This window comes from Drosophila melanogaster, chromosome 2R (genome assembly GCF_000001215.4).
Source record: "Drosophila melanogaster chromosome 2R".
NCBI lineage: Eukaryota > Metazoa > Arthropoda > Insecta > Diptera > Drosophilidae > Drosophila > Drosophila melanogaster.
In genome coordinates this window covers 15,164,729-15,183,827 of record NT_033778.4, presented here as the reverse complement: position 1 = coordinate 15,183,827, position 19,099 = coordinate 15,164,729, and the positions used below count along the sequence as shown (strand labels likewise).

Genomic DNA, 19,099 nt, shown 5'->3' with positions numbered 1-19,099 from the left:
TTGCCCAAATAGGTGCTAGAATTGTTGAAATATTTAAGAGGCCTGAGAAACGGATATACAAGCTAAGCGTTTAGCAGTGGCTAAATAAATACCTGACTTCCACCTGTCACCCAGTAAATTCCATACATGCAGGCCACCAAACGACTTCCTACATTTTCTTGTCTATTTCGGCCTGTTTTGCGGGCCACCTGTATATATATCTGTATACACATATATTTAGATATATTTTATGTGTTTGGAGCTTTCTTTGGGGCAAGCAAAAAATCGCCAATTCAGCGACTGAAACATTGTTTTCAGCTGGCCTGCTGCTTATTGCGTGTTTCATGTCAATGTTGTCGTTTCTCCTCTTGTTTTTTCTTTCTGTTTCTTTTTTTTTTTTGTAATATGTTGCATGTTTTTTTGGATCCGCCTTTTTGTTAGCCCGACAACAGGCGGAGCACTTAACATTATACTTAAATGGCTTGGCCTGACATTGTTGGTTTTTTGTGGGTCTCCCGGCGGTGTAAATGGAATTACAAGCTTGCTTAAAACCGAAAATCCAATTAGGAGAACGCGCTGCGCTGCTGTTTTATCGCAGTTGCTGATGTAGTTGATGTTGCTTCTGGGAGGGACAACTAGCAGCAACAGCACGAACAGGTCCTTAAAGATGACACATTACGCGAGATTCCTCATAAGATTATGCCGGAGTTACACTCCGCAAGGATAAATATGTAAGGCTTTCAATTAAAAAGTGAGTAAAGCACCCACACCTATGCGTTTGTCTTCGTAATATGTTTGGTTTTCTGTAAACCGCAATTGGCTTTTTCCCTTCCAATTAAGTTTAGTCAAACAACAGGATACATGTATCGAATATCCCACAAATTGGGCAAACTGAGCCTAATGTTCGTCCACAATTCATCATAATCGAATGGAATCCGCCAGCAATTAACGCAGACAACCATCCGGATGCAGTTCAATTACCATAGCCTTTTCGCTCGCATTTTAGCCCAGTGTTTTTGGGGGGCCAGAATGCTGTGGCCGTGTGGCCATGAGCAGTAATTAGGGGAGCGCGTTTATGCAAACACAGAATTGGGGCCAAACCAGGATGCAGACACAAACAAATTGGTCAGCCAGGCTTTGGGCCAAATAGGAAGGTGAATTGTATGTATGTAGCTAGCTCTATATCCACAAATGGCTCCTGGTTGTCTATGCACTTTCTACACAAAGGCATGGGGTTGTAAGTCAAAAACCCAGGCGAAGCCGCAAATGCGAAATGCATACACGTACAAGAAAATATCCTTAAATGGCTTTCGATTTTCGTGCACATGCAGAGTGTCCTTTTGTGTGCGTATGTGCATGTGTACGCGATGGCCAACATCGCATTTGCATACCAAATGGGCTAAATCGCAGTTTTGGGATCAGAAATTGCATTCGCCTGGTCATGCATATGTGTGTGCCGCAATTTTTTTTTCAGACTAAACAAAAGTTCTTTGTGGTCGTTGTTTTTATTGTTTAACAATTTCGCAGTATGCCAACGGCGAGTTTACAACTAGGCCAACACCATTAGCTTGTCGTTGTTGGCCGCCTGCTAGCGATAACTGTGAATAATGATTAACTGGAACTTCAAACTGGCTCACTTCGGATAAGCGAGGCGTGCCTGCTATGCTGGCTAAAAATTTGGGATAAGGCCATGAAGTGAATCTAGTTAAGCAGAACAAAGGCGATCAGAAAACCTATCGGCTCTTTTGTAAATTTAATGCATATTTGCTCAAAACCTTTGACTTAAACCATATTGACTTTATTAAAACTAATAATTCGGCTTTCGCTATTAAATATATTTATCCACAGACACAGTCAATGAAGGCAAGTAATTCAGAAAGTCTAGACATCTTTGGGGCTCTTTGTATTAAAACTATGGCTAATGGATTCATTTGAGATTTATGAGACAGTGCTGATTATGACTTATTCGGTCAAAGTTTTTAAATTAACTATGCACCCGCCAGCCATACATGCCCGTTCCATTCAGCGCCTCTAATTGAGTATGTGCTCGGTCACAAAGGAGCAGGCTCTCCATGTCCTCATCGCATCCTTTGAGTTCTCAGGCGAGTCTAATTAGCCGTCGCACAAATGTACGTATGAATGGTATGTATGTCGCATAAGAAGGATACGCCTTTCGAGACCCACCAGGCACTATAATTAAGCCCACACGTGAGCTCTTGCAATAGAAACTGAATTGTTGTCTGACTGAGGAGCCGAGAGTTCCTAATGCGGTTGCGTATACGCCCCGATGACAGCCTCTGACTTTTTAATGAGCCGGGCCGGCTTCCTTCTCGACTGGCTGTGTGCCCTCGACTCATTGTGCCCTGGGCAAATTATAGCTGAAAACTGTCAACGCCTGGAACGGCCTAATAGGGTTAAGCCGTCTTCAAGATTTTCATTATTTATGTGGCTGGCGGATCAGTGGGGGGGCGCAGCGATTAAATAACCAATGGCTGACTTCGCCAGATCCAATCCCATGCGTAAACTTTCGAAAAACATTCACTGGCAGGGAAGGCACAAACTTTCCCCTTTTGTCGCGCTACCAAGTGACAAATATTTTTGCCGAAAATACTCGTATATTGCGTAACACGGAAAGTTTGTTGGTATTCCGGTTGGCAGGCGGGGGACCAACTGTAATTTCAGCTTGTATACCCAACTTGAAGTCGAAGTTGTGTAAGCCCGCTGATTCGACGACAATGTGTGCGAGGGACTCCACAATGCTCGAAGGGATCAGCTGCTGGAGCGGCTCGGTAGCTCCAAAAGCGATTCTTAAGAAAGTTTCTCCTTCTCATCTTGCAAGTGCAACACCTTTGCGACACTCAGAGGAATATTGTACTCTAAGATTATGGAATTTTCATATTTTTCATATGCATCTACTACTCTTCTCAAAAATGATTTAAATATTAATATATATTAATAAATAAATATAAATAACTGTTTTTAATGGGTTTTCCTGCTAGGTACACCTTTTTTATGCCAGTGTGCGTACTTCGGTTACAGTTTCAGGCCTTTGATTAAATCTGCGGCCCAAGCTGCCGCCCTTGAGCTCATCTGAGCGGATTTTTGTCCTGTAACCTGTTACGTGGAACACCCACTTACCCTTGTCGTTGGGATCGAATTCAGCCTCTAGCTCGGCTTTGGTTGGCTCTGCGGATGCGGCTGCCTCGGCGGCTGCTGCCGATGGAGCTGCTCCGGCGGCACTGCCGTTGTTGGTCGCAGTTTTGGTTTCCGATTTTTTCATGGTTTCTCTCACTTTGTGGCCTCGAAAGACGGCTTGGATTTTTGTTGCGGCTTTTGCTGCAATTAAAAGTGGAGACACGAACAAGAGAAATTAATGGGGTTCAATGATCAAAACAATTTAATTATTTACAAAAAATCAATCATTACTTCAAATTTAGTTATAACTGAAATAAAAAAGCATCTGTTTCTGAAGAGAAGAGTTAATGATCAAATTTTAAGCCATCGTCCATTTGTGTGACTTCTTTATTGATAGATTCTGTTTAAAATACTTTACGCCCAACTCATGTCTCTCTGCTTCGAAGGAAATGAGTTTTATGACCTGGCTATCATGTGTTGCGAGCTTCAATGGCGGACAAACTTTTGCTTTGGCACATCATCGACAGTTCATAAACTTTGGTTGCAGCTTTCAAACAATTAACTTCAAAAGGGGCCGCCTCCTGGTCGTTCCCCCCTGGCCAAATAGCCGCCCCCTGAGCCACTCAATCGATTTTGAATCGAGCAGAGCGAGTTCCTGCATTTTTTTTTTCGTTTTTGGCCCCCTGCCAGAGGAGTTTGCCTCAAAGGGGAGAAGGGGGGAGAAAGGACGATGGCAAAGGGCAAATTCCGCTGTGCTAATAAACTAGAAGCGCAAGTTTTGCTGGAAAACGGTAAGGAAGAGGGCCATGTGCAATAAACAGAACTATAGTGGGCATGTTTCAGTTTCTACCCATTTTGTGGCCCACTCATGCTGCTTTGCTCGTGTTGGTTGCCTGGGTCAGCATTCATTTTTTATGGCATTTTTCACGCAGATACCGAAGAAGAAAAAAACCAAACTCTGTCGGCCTTGAATAAGTTATAATAAATTGACACGTAAGGCTTTCGGTTCGGTATTTCGGGCAAACACTATCAATAAGGCAAAGCAATGCCAAAGGAGGAACGCTTTCTAAAAAGTAGTTGTTTGTGCTTGGCACAAGGTTGCTCCTCCGGTGGCGAGTGGCAAGTGGATGGTGCTAGGTGGGCGTTGCGAGGTGGTAGGTTTCAGGAGGGCGATAAGTGCTAACGGTAGGGTGTGGCAAGGTTGAGCTGTCAAGTGGCGAGTGCTGTGCTTTTAATAGCTGCCCACTATGCTGGCCCTACTATTAAATCATCGAATATCCCGCATCAAGATGCGTCCCAAAATGGCATTGAGCTCTAGTTGCGCTTTAAGGATTATTCCGCTTTGCCATGGTTTCCATTTTATCGAATTCGCATTAAATGAAAACATATTTATTCGCTTCCTGGGGCCTTTTTGCTCGTAAAAGTATCGTATATATTATTGAACGAACGTTTTTTTTTTAATAAATTCCCACCAAACCGTAAAATATTTTATTTATTTTCCACGCCTGACTATGCTACTTTCACGCTGAATTGGATTTATTAAACTGCCATCTGCTCCATTTGCGTACAGTTCCAGGAGCTATAAACATTCCACTAGACACTACGTAACATAAACAATTTAAAGGCCAACAAGGTGTGTATTTGAAATATTTAAGTGCACAAAGAAATATGTGCTCAATAAATTAAAAATGCAAGAGTCAAACATGGCTTTGTTTTTGGTCGCATTTTGCAGAAGTTTTCATTTCATATTTAATTGGAATTTGTGTGTTTTATTTTTATGGTTTAGTTTTACCGAAGCTTAAAATGAGCACAAAGCATCAATAAATTATAATTAGAAACTAACAGCGAGAAAATGGAAATTTATGCAGCTCATCTGATACCGATGCCTAATGGCCTCAGCTTTAGTGCGACTATAAAATGCAGCGAATTATGCCAGGCGAGGTTATTAAATAAATTTTGCATGTGGCTCATTAAACCTGACAGCCGCAGATACAAAAAAAATTAAAGCCAGGCGAAACATGCCAGAAAGGTCCCAGGGCAACAAAAATTGAATAACCGCACGGAGCATTCACACCTGTACCTTCCAGGTACGTATGCGTATAAAGTGCCTGACACTAAACTCAACACGCACCCAATTACCCACAACGTACTCCCAATATGGTGCCAGGAACAGCGGACGTTGTGCCGCACGTGTAAGGCCATCTTCCCACTTAATTCATTCATAATTCGCCATTTGCCAGGTCATAACCCGGAATCATTTCCGCTTCCGGCAGGAAAAATATGATTAAATTTGTCAAGCTCGACGGTTTTTCCTTTTCTGCTCCATTCTGAGCTCCTTCGCAAGGAATCGAGTTCGAGTTCCGACTGTGCCACAATGACCAAGTGAGTTATTTACGCAATTAAAATTCATTAGCTCCTGGCTCTTATTCCTGCTCATTTTCCTTTCTTCTGCTTTTCTTTTCTGACAATTGTCGTTTGTGCTGCTGGGAATCTGAAAAATGTTTTCCTTCCTAATTAATGCAATTTTAGCATTCAGCTTCGTGGAATGGAGTTGTTTTCAGATCGAAAGCAATTACTTAAATAGTTTTAAGCCTGCTTTTCTTTAATCCAAATCACCGTGGTACCTATATTCCTATAATTTACTTGAATTTTTCCATGAAATATTTTCTGCACGGCATAGCCTGAAGCAAATTACGTACAATTTATTATTTTAATTAAATTGTTGGTTGTCAGGCGGTTGCTGCAATTTTATTTGAATTTCGCTTGGCATTAAAACGTACACTCAGGTGGCCCAGTTTCTTTCGCAAAAAAAAAGGGAAAATAATAAAATTCTAACCGGAGGGTGAACAATGCCTGGGGAATATTAAAACGAATGAGTTATGCACGAGACCAGAAGCAGAAGAGCAGCAGGAAAAACTTGGCCCAGCTGCTTCTTGGCCTTAGCAACATAAACAGCGGGCTCAGTCGAGCCAGAACTTAAATAAATAAGAAAGACAGCAAACAGCGAAGCCATAACAGCAAAATGCGAATGCGATCTAAGATTTCTCTCCATTTAGGAAGGACAATTTAATTTATAAGGATTTCCGGTTTGCTTACTGGACTGGCGAAGTAAACTGTAATTTGAGTGGACAATGAAACGAAATGTGAGCCGCTCTCGAGAGAATCTGGATTTAGTGAAGATTGTTTTTACTTGTACTTACCCTTAGATACTCTAGACTAAGTTTCTGAGAATAGGATGGTTTTGTTGTCTTTAAAAGCCCAACAAAAATCTTATCCGTAAATGTGGCGCCTATTGTGGGATCTCAGTTTTAGATTTCTCATAAACCAACATTCTCCAGATTTATGTTCACAAGAGCTGTTTAAATCAGGGATTTGATAAAAGAAAACTACTTCGGAACTACGGAAACTCATCAGTATATTATACATATTAACATGGGTCTAAAACCCAAGCTAAACTCCTATGTGAGCAATTTTCAGATTTTGTTTTTTGGGGTTTCCTTGACCCCACATGACTCGTTAACCTGACTGGCAGTTTCGTGCCACCCTTGACAGCTATTTAAGCTTGACAATCTCCATTAAATGTTCATATACAGCTTGGCAAACTTTTTCCCACTGACATTCACTTATCTAGTCACTTAGGTCCATCGCTCCACTTACCAACTTACTACTCCAACACACTTCCTAGCCTGAATGGATGGCCTGATATGATCTATTTGTGGCTGGTTTAATGCATATATGTCATAATTTGGTGGCAAATTAATAGCGCACAAGTAAAATTATTTATTTATGGCATCTGGTTTTGCATGCTGTAATTCAACTGATATCCAGCAGACACTCAACGTTTTGTGCAGTCATAAATAATGTTGTTGATTTTTATTATTTATTTCCGTGACTGTTTGTGAATGGTTGCCATGTTCGTTGGCTTGCGCTCTAATTTCTACCATTTTAATAGTATTTCCAGTGTGCGTGGCAAATAACGCCCGACTCTTTACAATCCGTGACCGCGCCTGATTACGATTTTTGTAAAACGCCAACTTTTATCAGAAGAATTTGTTCTTGCTGCGGGGCTCACGAAATGGAAATGTTTGTCGCACGTGCTGCCAACCACAAATAGGAAATGGCAACATTTCTGATAAATTGTAATACAGCGCAATGGAAGAGAAGCCACACTATGTCAATCCGAAACAGTTGTGGCTTATCGATTGATACTTTGTAGTCTTCCTTTCCCACTCATATAACTTTCCACAGTTGAAGTCTCTGTGGAAACCACAAGCAAGGAGAGTTTATGTTGCGCAACTTGCTTAACTGGGCCCACTTAATTGCTAGGCTTAGCTCTAGGAAATTATGTACAGAACCCGACGGTCAAAATGTGCCATAAATTACTGGCTCTTATCTGAGTTAAATGTGACTTACCAACACTGGCTGCTGGCACTCACAATCAGATTGCCCATAATAAACAGGCTTTGCATAATTAAACTCAGGCAAACCACAATTCCTACAATTTACATGTATGAAAAGGGACCGCAAAGCGTAGGACTGGGAAATCATTCATGTGCATGCGATGCGATAAAAACCAATTTTAATGAAAAATCTAACCATTTATTTCTATTATAATTTATAACTTCATATTTGAAGTTTAACCTTCATCTATCAAATTCAATTTTGATTGACTGCCTTTAATCGATTTATCTATATTTATGCATGAATACATAAATGAATTTCCATGCAATTAATTTGTATAGTTTCACTTGGCCATCATCACCAGTTTAAAATTGAAATTCGTTTAAGTTACGTATACGCTCCGTAGGCCCGGAAAGAGGCTGTTTGATATGCAGGAACGCAACGTCCAGAAAATTATGAAGGCGAAACAGCTGATGACACCATTGAGCTTTAGTCCCAATTGGGCATTCGACAATATGGCTTAATCCAGTCACGTCCTACTTTCGAGACAATTTGCTTTCGTGCCGAAATATATTTTATTTCTCTACTCGCTGGTCGTACTGTTAAGTTTGATAAAATATTTTCACAGTCGAAAAATCTGCATAGCTGTGGAAAACCACTAATTGGAAATACAATTAGCTGCCATGGTTGAAGAAAAGTTTCAAATTCAATTTACGAATGTCTAAACTTTTCCTTTAAGTTTGTCAGCACTTGATGAGTTTGATCTGAACAAGGTTGTGAAAATATTTTATATTTAATTGGGCAACAATTTAAAATAACAGCTTTTCACTTAAGAAGTAACTATTTCCTAGAACGCACACTAAGTCTGAAGTTTTGGGTTGCAAGTTTGCCGGATGTGTTGAGCTGTGTTTACATTTTATGTTTCTTTTTCGCTCAACCCTCCATTACCATATTTCCGGTGTATTTACGAAAACACTCTGAATACTCCACGCGTGCTTCCCTCTTTACTTGACTCTGCGAAAAGTTGCCATCGTGTGCAATATTTATTATTAAAATGCTACTCAAAATTCGCCAGCAACTTTTGCCAACAAAATTAAAACAGCCGAAGCGCGCCAACGCAGCACAAAAAGTTGCCGGAAAACTATGGCGAAAAAAAAATTCCGTTCCGCCACCAGTTCCATTTGCCCTTTTTTTCAACCCCCCAGTTTCAGATACAGAAAGAGTTTTTGGGCAAAACTATGTGGCCAAAGCCAGAACTCCAGGGACCTTCAAAAGTTACATTTATTAATAAAGAATCCACTTGCATGGGCCAAACGAATGGATCCCCTTTCTATCTCCAGACATCCAGTCCTCGAATCGCCCTTCTTTTGTGCAGCACAATTGAAATTGAAACTTATTACGTCGATGACGCGAACGGCAGTGAAGAGGAGCAACAAGCTCCTGGCTGCCACACAGTGCTATCCAAGTGCAACTGCACAGGGAGCGTCCTGTGGTCCTTTGGCTACTTTTAAGGCCAAAGTTCATGTTGAGCTAACGGTAACTGCCTTGGCTAGCATGCCAAATGGCAATTTGCTGCCAGGTTCTCCTGGTCAGAGGTCCAATCACTTCGAGGCCTTTGATGCGGGGTCACTGAGTTGAGTTTTAATCATGAATTGAACGAACAGAGTATGAAAGTAGGATTTAAGAGTGCTTGGGCATTTGTTCAAAGCGGATACGGAAAGGATTTCAAATGTAATCTTACACCGATTAGATACAATTTCAGTTTTTTATCCATACATAATATACTGTGCGAATAGAAGTTTTGCTTGATTAAGCAATTCCCTTTTTAAAAGGAAATATTTGTTGCAGTTTGAAATGGCAAATCTAAACTAATCCATTGAAATTCAGTTGTGCAATATCGGATTAATAGCTATTACTATTACTACTATTATTGATATTATTTCATGACTAGCGGTTATAAGCTTGCAAACAATTGATTTTTAGTTTAGCTTCGATTTTCCTGAGTTGCAAGCCATGTTTCCTGTTTTGCAAAAAGTGGGGACTTAATTACCAGCTGACATGCGAAAAATTAATTTTCACCTTCAATATATTGTGCGCCGTAAAGGCGACCATTAAAAACTTAACGAATGTCATGCTTACGTAGAAATCTTTTACTTTTCCTGCCTGCTTTGGTCACGTTTTCATTTTCATTATTATTTCGCTGATGGCTTTTCCTCGCTTTTCTTTTCGTTTCCTTTTTGTTTTTGTTTGCCTCAAACGCGTGAAGTATTGACTGCCATTGTTTGTTTGTTATTGCTGTTGTTGTTGTGCAAAGTGGTTCACATTATTGCTTTTGTTTTTTGGTTTTTGTTACATTTATTGTGGTAATTTATACTTAAACTTTTGCCCGTTTGTTTATGCCTGTCACCTTTTGTTTGTTTTCAAGCGAAATGGTTATTGTTATGCTTATGCAAAAGTTTATTTTGTGTATGTACGCATTTAAATGTCAGTTAAAATTAAGAGAACTGTCAGTAAATGAGCAAAATAAATTGCGAAACGTTAAGCACTGATGTCAAATATTCGTTTGCTGAAAAGTGTCGGAAAAAGTTTGTATTATGGTGAACTGAACTATTAGAATAGTAATCTGGATTAAAATACCATAAGCTGAACTATTTAATAATTATCTGCACAAATAAATGTGTGTCAATATAGAACTCTATAGATTCTGTACCGTTGCACAATTTTAATTTACAAAATTGAGCAAACTGAATTTAATGGTTCATGTCGAGGGCCAAAACTGTTTTTTCTATATGTGCACGGATATACTCATAATTCTAAATGCTATCCGGCTGCCTTTCCATCTAAATTGAACTAATTCCACTGTCAGTGTGGCAAAATAAATGACATAAAACAGGCTAAAGCAAATTAAGTAGCTTGTCATGTGTGTCTCTCTCTTTGAGAACCAGACCCCAAGGAGGCGTTATCCAAGTGCCCCGAACATATCTTGTCCATTTACCCCGCCAAACCTAAAGAATGCTCTACCACTCAATTAGACAGGCGGGTGGACTGAAGAATCAAATTAACTGGTGGCTGCCCCAAAAGAGTCATAATAAAAGTGATATATATGTAAGTGTAGTATGGTTTGGTCCTGTGTGGGAAGTCCAATGCAAACATGCAAATGTAAACAGTGAGTGAAAATGAAACGGAGACGCCTGGTCTCGAGTGCCAATTTGTGGTTGGAGTCGAGGAAATGAAAGAACAACAAGTTCATCAATAGACAACGCCAAGTAACAACTCGCTGGGCGGACATAAAGTGGCAAGCCATAACGATGATCTAGAGAAAGCTATAACCAGGCAACAAGACAACCACACAGAGAGAAAAGTCCTGACATTTACTTAGAATATTATGTAAGAGGGGGGTTTTCATATTAACCTTTCTTGTTTCTCGAAACTTCAAGTGAATTTCTGGAGATATCCCAGAAACATGTTCATTCAAAATCCGACAAGTGTAAGGCCAGAGAAATGTTATAATCTAAAGGAACAAATTTAACACAAAGCTTGTTACAAACGACTACCAGCAGATTTCAACACAAAAGTCCCAGTGACTTTCTGTAGTGGATTAACAAACAAGGATGGGATTTTTCAAGAGTCCAGCAAATATGAGCCCTAAAATGGCAAGCCTTAAATTTTTCAGCTGTTGAGTGGCAATTTCGAGGCAACTGGAACTGGTATTCGTATTTATATGTATTTGCATGTGGGGAAAAGTCAACAGAGGCAAAGCAGCTCAGCGGAAAAGAAGCTTATCAAATTGTTTGTCACTCAGAAATGTTTGCAAAGTGACAGTGGAGTTGTTTTGCAGGGCGAAAGAATGAAATTCGAGGAAAATCATGTGGGCAAAACACGTCTGTCCTGTCAGTAGATTCATTTTAATGGCTGCGATGGCACCAATTATCCATTTTAAGTCTGTTATGCAATGCTAAACTAGTTAGATTCACCTGCGATGCATGAAGACGTAAATTTTCTCATGTCGAAAGACCAGCCAGCTTATTTGATATTTACCCGAGTGCAGTTCGCTCCTTTCCCTCCATTATGCAGTTTGCCAAATTGATTTTATGCCGAAAGTCTCTTAGCATATTTGCATTTCAATGTGGTCGCAATTAAATATTAAAATCAATTAAAGCTCCGAGCAGTTGAGCCAGGCATCTCTCTGGGTTTCGTTCCCAGATTCCCCGCCACTTTTTGCCAGGTAGGTAGCTCTGCAAAGTCGACTGTTTACCCAACAACATTTTTATTTTTGATGTCCCACAGGCGATTCTGGCTTGTAATGAGAATACACAGCCTTCGGCAGTGGTTTAATTGTAAATGCGAACAGCTTAAAACAAGTAGATGATTTGCACGAATAAGGGCTCAAAACCGACTGGAGGCTACGATGATTGGGCTGAGGGATTAATTTTAATGAGCGATTGGATTCCGCTTTATAGAGCGTGAAATTAAAGAGTTCCTAGAATCCCAGAATGAGCCTCTCAATATCATATATCATCTCATTAAAGACATCACTTAACGGAGTATCGTATATCCTGGCAATTGTGAAATATAATTATACGTACGTATAATGTTAGGTATGAAAAATATACATATAACATAACAAAATCCTATTAAAATTTCATCCAATTGAAAGCATGAAACATTCGCTTCAATCAGAGTAGTGAATTAAGTTTCCTGGTTAGCTATTCAGTACGATTTTCCTCCACGAGCACATATTTCATATTCACAAGGAATGTTGGCTATTTTGGCTGCGCCCTAATAGTTTCTGTTGTAAAAGTCAAACATGGCAAAGTAGAACAACAAAAGGAATACTCCGAATAGCAATGATGTGGAGTGGGTTTGATGGAGCGATTCCCATCTCCTCTTGTTGTCTGAATTTTCCAGCTTATACGAGTATGCAGAAAAGGCAAATAGTGAGCCTCAAATTTGTAGCCGCCAACAATTTGCAGACGGCAAGGGAAGTAACAACATCGAAAAGTATGCGCAAAAAGGACTCGGCAGCATTTTGCCCGGCAGCTATCTCGCAATTTAAAAGCGGATAATAAAAACGGATTTACAGTTATGAGCACAAACATGCCGTAAAGCAAATAAATGGGAGAAGAAATCGGAGCGAAGGTGGTAAATTCTTGTATTTGCAGGACCTTGGCCCCACGGCGCCACGGCCCTAGGTCCTTCGTCCTGGATAAACACGAGCCGCGACCCCAATCCAATTAAAGAGAAAGCAATTTCTCGAAATTCCCACAACCCACACCGAAACCCAGGATTCCGCACCCAAGTCCCAAACAGCCTTGAAGTCTTCTTAAAAGCAAGCGAGATACATTTGATAGCGTCCAAGTAGAGCGTTCGTTTTAATTAGATACTCGAACTCGTTCTCGATGACGGGCAAGCGGGCCAAAAGCTCTCGGGAAAACCGATTAACAAAGGGCCAAAAGCGATGGAAAGCGAAAAGCGTTTTGTCTCGCATTGTCCCAGCTGAAGGGTTTAGTGGACAGTTGCATTGTCAGCGCCGCACGTGCAACAAAGGGTTTCTCCGGGGGACAAAGGCACGGCCTTCGCATCGCCGAATGACACACTTAATGCACTCGACGATTGGAGGTCATTTGCCACCATTGCATTGCTGCACCGACGAAACCTGGAGTGCCCCAATCGCTGCTTATTGTACCGCTAATGGCTAAATGTGCTACCTCCTTTTTTGGGGCTATCTCAATGCAATTACTTTGATTGTGCGGGTTGCAAAGATACCTTGTTGCATTGCTAGAAAGTATTTCTGACTTATATGAAGAGTTGTATTAAATAATATAATTTGTAGTTATTTTTGCGTAATAAATCATTTAATTAATTTAATTCGTAGTTTTAAAAAAGCCACATAATAAATGACCTTAACACTTTTTAGTACCTCATTAACTGTGAGGTATATGCTTGGTCGACTCAGCTCTGCACATTTGCTTTCCTCTTGTGTCTGTAAATTTTATTTGAGTTGCCGCCTTATCGAAAATGGGGCGTTTCGACCTTATCAGCTCTTGCATCTACGTCATTGCACATTAAAATTGCAAAAAATACGACACAGTCGAGTGGCACTTGGGGCGTGGAGGTCCTTCAGGCGGCACACACCAATACCAATACCAATACCAATGCCAACACCAATACCAACACCATTGCCGATACTAGTACTAGCAGCGATAGCAATGCCCTTACCCACACCAAAACCAACGAAAGGACCCACACAGCACGTAAGACTTTCAATCAGAGTGCATTGGAATGGAAATTCTGCGCTGCAGCGCAGAAGAGGAAGGAAATGCATGCTCGACTGGATGTCTGACGGACGTGGATCGAACAGAAGGAGCGTGTGCCGAGCCACTGACGGACTGCTCCTGGGGCTCCAACTAACTGTATTAAATACCAGCCAATGCAATGCCCCGAGGACAGCTTCTGTGGAGTCATCCGATCTCAGTTTGTCCGGGAAACCATGATGGGTATGGCTTCTTGGTTGCCCATAACGAGGTTGCTGCCAGTTGGTTACTGCGGCGACTTTGTTGCTTTTCCACTGACTTTGCATACTTTGAACTTTAGCCCATCCAATCTATATAGTATAGCTGTTTGTCGCCGCCAGTCACTGTTGCTGGAAGTCAAAAGTATCGACAGGATGTCTTGGCAAAAATATGATAGTGTGTGCCGCCTGAAGGGCGTGCGGTGGGATTATCTGGCCAAGCAAAAGATTTATCAACTACTCCCACGGAACGGAGTTTAAAGCCATCCGAAATAGCCTTGGAATTATTGATGGCACCGACTTACCATGTGTCGACTTAAGCGAGTAGATAAAGGTTGATTCGCCTGTCAAGTTAAACATTTTAAAACCCGCACAAAATCACCGATGCCCAAACAGATACAACTCAAGCATACCTTCAATGCTTTCAATTTCCTGGCCGTAGTGAATTAATGGAGCACGGTGAGGCTCAGAACACGAAAATTCACGGCATACAAATTCCATTTAATGACCGAAAATCCCTAACTGAAATAAATTTGATTTTATTGACTGCGAATCAGGACTTGGCGGTGGGGGACACGATTTGAATTTGCCAGACAATGGGTCGGCGGGCCTGATTTAGGAAATTACATTTTCGGGCCTCATTGTTGTGGGCCGAAACAAATGAATTATGATGTGGCCAAACACAAAAAAAAAGTTATTTCCTTTATGGCCTCCACGGCAAACCTCTTTCCAATCAGAAACGAAACACGTGCGTGTGCCTTGTCAACGGGGCGTATAAATCTTTTCAGCTACTCAATCCCGATGACTACCATCCATTAAAAGTGGCCGTGCCGCAATCGGACGGACCCACTGCTATTAAATATTTAGGCAATTTGTAGATCTATAACGATTTGGCTCTAATGTGGGCTATATTTATGAGCATGCCCTGAATAATTCACCTTCACCGGATCGGTTCTGGACTTCCACTGGCCCTTCTTCGACTATTGTGTCCGGCTTGGCGTTTGCGTTTGGGTAATTTATTAGCCACGTCTTTCAATATTTAATTGAATACGGTGTCGCAGCGTTAGACAAATGGCCAACTCTGCTGCTCCAGCTGGCGATGCGTGCCGTGAAAAGTGCTCTACTAAATTGCAGGCCAAATGTCCTGGCCAACTGGAGGCCTTCGTGGGTTTATTAATAGCGGCCCCATTTCGACTGGCAGCCAGAGTGACGGATCTTCGTTACATTGGACGATACGGATTGAAATAGATATGAGCTTACGGGGTCACTGCGTGGGGGGCAGTGGACAAATGAAAATAAATTCAAGCCTACATATGCGTATATATAGAATACAAAATTCAAATAAAATATTCCAACCGGAAGGTGGAATGTAAAACTTTCTCTAAGCATGACAGCAAAGTCTCCAGTTTACCTTTCATTTCAACCAAATCCTTCTATTCTAAGATTTCCCTTCTTTATACACTTTCAATTTGATAACAGAAAACTTTGACTATTAGCCATATTACAGATCTGTGGCCTAACTCTTATTAAACACTTCATCAGCTAACCGGACGAACTAACCAGAAACTTGTGCTTAAACCGAAGTGAAAGCCAAATTTATGCGATGCAAGGCCCTGGGGCTCAGCATGAATGCCCAACTAACCATCAAAGATGCAAAGTCAACACAAGCAGCTCGACTTCTTGTAGCGGAATGGCCCGAAAACTTTGGCCGAACACACGGCGTATGAGCAACGTATGCCAGCTCAGCTGGTAGTGCGACAATTTAACGCGCTGATTGACGAGCAAACACTGGAGAGCTAAGAGCGGCCCAGTTGGCCAGGACTTTAACTGTTTGTCAATGGCATTAATTATGTGGCAGAGTCATAATGTGGGAATAAACAAAGGTGGCATGAGTGTTGGGACTAGTTTAGCATTATAATTTGACGTGACAGAGTTGCGTGTGTTTGCAGGCCATTGATTTGAAAATAAGAGTGTGTGGCCACAGAATAAACCAGTGGTAAAACGACAAAGGTGCGCCGCAAAATGCCCTCTGGCTTTGTTAGATTACATATGAAATTGAATTATAGCAAACTGAATGCGCAGCGCAAAAGTCAAAGTCAGTGTCAACAGACGAGCAAACACGTATCCAATTTGTTAGGAGTAAATGGGTGGAGCAGTATACTTATGGCAGTATCTGTATCTGTATCCGTATCCGTATGCAAAAGGGGGCGGTGATACGTCACTTGACATCTGTATAAACAGAAGGGCGGTCGGAGAATACAGCAGACAATATGAAATGCTGCCAGGACACTCATGTCGCCCATTTTCCTCTCTGTTTTGTTGTTATGCGACTGAATGATTTCTTTTGTGAAATTGATAACTCTGTATACAGTGCAAATATGTAAGCTTGTGTGTGTGTCCATGAAGGGATGTCCTGTATGCGAAATGGTTTAAAATGCTTCGGATTCAGCCTGGCTTTGTGTTCTGCCTCAAGGCCTGCGGATTATTACAAATTAAAGTTGTGTAGGGCTCCAGGGCCAACAAAACTGTGACAGGGGATTTTGTGGAAATATATTTTCGGCATTGTCATTGAGAAAATATTGAGCAGTCATGTGGTGAGATACGATTTTTTTAAGTACACACTTCAGCAGATTCAGACATTGATGATAAGTTATGGCGGTTCCACTGAAGCTTGAGAAAAGTCATTAATTTTCGCAATAAGAAAGTATTCCTGTCAATTAACTGGAAAGAAGTTACTCCTGACTCCTAGAGTTGGTTTTTGTTTAGGAACATAAAATGATAATTTGGTTATGAAGAATATCACTTTTGCGTTGTTGAGAAAATTCACTCAATTATTGAAATGTTCTTCCTCATGCGAATAACTTTTAATAACCATTTGTTACAGTTTCAATGAGCGAACACATTTTTTACACGCTATTTCCGTTTCCTGCGCTGTCATCCATCACATTTGCTTAATTTCATTTCGGTTGCAAAAACTCTGCCGTGCCAGCATTTGCATAACTCCTCTCGTTTTGTTTATTCTCTTCATATTATGCGCTTAGCGGGTCTGGCCAATGATTGATTGGCCAAAAAGGCAGCACGACATCAGCCCCATATCCTTGACAAGGACCCCAAGCTCACGTAAAGCAAGTCATAAAAATATTTCACCAACCGAACAATAAAAAGTGAAAAGTGCCGAGCCGAAATAACAAAACGTTGTAGGTCATGTGTCATCCGCAGAGTCCTGAGTTCCGCTTTGTTTTGCCTTGCACGGCGGCTCATATTGCATGTGGCATGTTTGTTTGCACTCCGTCGGGATATAGAGCCCATATACCATACACCATATAACACACACCATATAACATACACCATATACCATTCAGCTGCGGGTGTGACGAACTTTGACACACCGAACAGTTTTGTGTCCTGGCTGCCACGGGGCTTAGGTGGAATATTTAATTTTTGCTTTGTCGCACATTGTAGCAAATTCTCGCTGGGGTGTGAGAGCAAAGTGAGGCATTAATGAAATTCCATCAAAGTTTGGCCAGCTGATGCACGGGAGCAGATGATCCCGAAAACGGTGGCCGGGCGCAAGTATTTTGGATAACTTTGTCTTAGTTTCCACAAAAAGGAAGTTGCCATTTCGGAATTTCAATTTTGTCGCAATTTTGTAATTGGAATTGTTGCGGGAAGTTAAAGAATATTCTAAAGTTTTCTTCAATATCAGTATCTTATATTTAGAAAGTTCATTACCATTAACCAAACATTAAAATCTAAATCTAAGATATTTTGCCTCTTAGCACTAACTATATTTTACATCTCGAATCAATGATTTTTCAGCCATCTTTTAAAATATATACTTTAAAGGATCCGTGGACTTCCTGTGATGCTATTTTAATCCCCATCCTGATCCCTTCTGGCGCCTTTTTTAAGGCCACTTAATTAAATTGGGCGCTTGGCTAAAAGAGCGCGGCTCAGCTGAAAAAATATGTACTGAAAAATCCAAAAAGAACATCCACCCTAGAGCATCAACACTCAATCATTAAGACCTCACAAAAAAAAAATGACAAATTGAATTGGGTCACAGAATGTGCACAACAGGAAATCTGAATAAGTATTTCATTCAGAACATCAAGAAGACCTATAATTACCATGGTATGCGGATGTACATTATAATAAAATCAAATATGCCAAATTTGGGCGTCAATTCTAAGCTGATTAGATGCAAATGGCTGTGATAAAGATAAAAATACCAAATCAATATCCAACTAAGTCGTTACTCGGCCTCAGTCCCCACTCATCCGACCTCCGATGATGACACTTCAAAACAAACTACACACACAGCGCAAGAGGGAAAAATTGCAAAGCCCAGGCAGATTTTATGTTATTTTTATGTTAAAAATAGGGGACCAGCGAAGGAGCCAAAGGACTCAGCCCTGCGAGGAGGCTTCACAGGGGCAGGGGACGCAACACACAAAAGTTTTATTTATTCATGGGCACGGAGGACTGGTGTGCGTCACCAGGAATCAGCAGCTGAGATGTGTTACCCAACTGGATGACGAAGAATATTTATTTTACTATCGGAATGCTTCAGATTTTTATGCCCACTTTCAGGACACCTGAAAGTCGTAAAGCTAAAAACACACAAATGCTGCATTTCAAATGCTTTATTTGATTTTGAATTCAAAAATGTATTGTATGTGAAATTAGCTTTGAAGTTACCTTGGCTCTTCTGCAGAAAGGCTCAGCACAAAACACGTACAAACCGATAGTTTGTTTTATTCTATTAATATTTAAATTCGCGCGCACTTTCCCTTTTGCTGGGCTCAAAGGACTTCCGCTTGGACTTTCTCTCTTTGGGGCAACCTATCGAACCGAACGCTTCGCTTGATTTGTGAAACTGGCCTCGTTTGGCCAGTGGGTTTGGTTAAAAACGTGATTCTTGTGGCCCTGTTAACCATTCGGGTGGCCGACATCGGCTTCCGATGTTGCCTTTGGGCCACTGTTAACTGGTCTGGACTGAAACGGTCCGGGAAACGAGCCGAAAGTAGGTCTGAGTGGGAAATTAATCGAGGCACATTGAGTGAAGTTCAC

The 19,099-nt window shown here is 41.0% G+C and overlaps 1 protein-coding gene across 3 annotated transcripts in view; it reads right to left on the bottom strand.

Moving 5' to 3' along the window:
- Nucleotides 1-19,099, bottom strand: part of igl (igloo) — a 34,856-nt gene that overhangs the window by 6,465 nt on the left and 9,292 nt on the right. For 2 of the 3 annotated variants that reach the window (NM_001274059.1, NM_057712.5), the window contains one exon: nt 3,118-3,315. In NM_001274059.1, the coding sequence (NP_001260988.1) occupies nt 3,118-3,259 (142 nt within the window). In that variant the 5' untranslated portion in view covers nt 3,260-3,315. Of the gene's footprint in view, nt 1-3,117; nt 3,316-18,727; nt 18,909-19,099 lie in introns of those variants that run through there. The other variant, NM_057713.5, reaches the window with a different exon arrangement.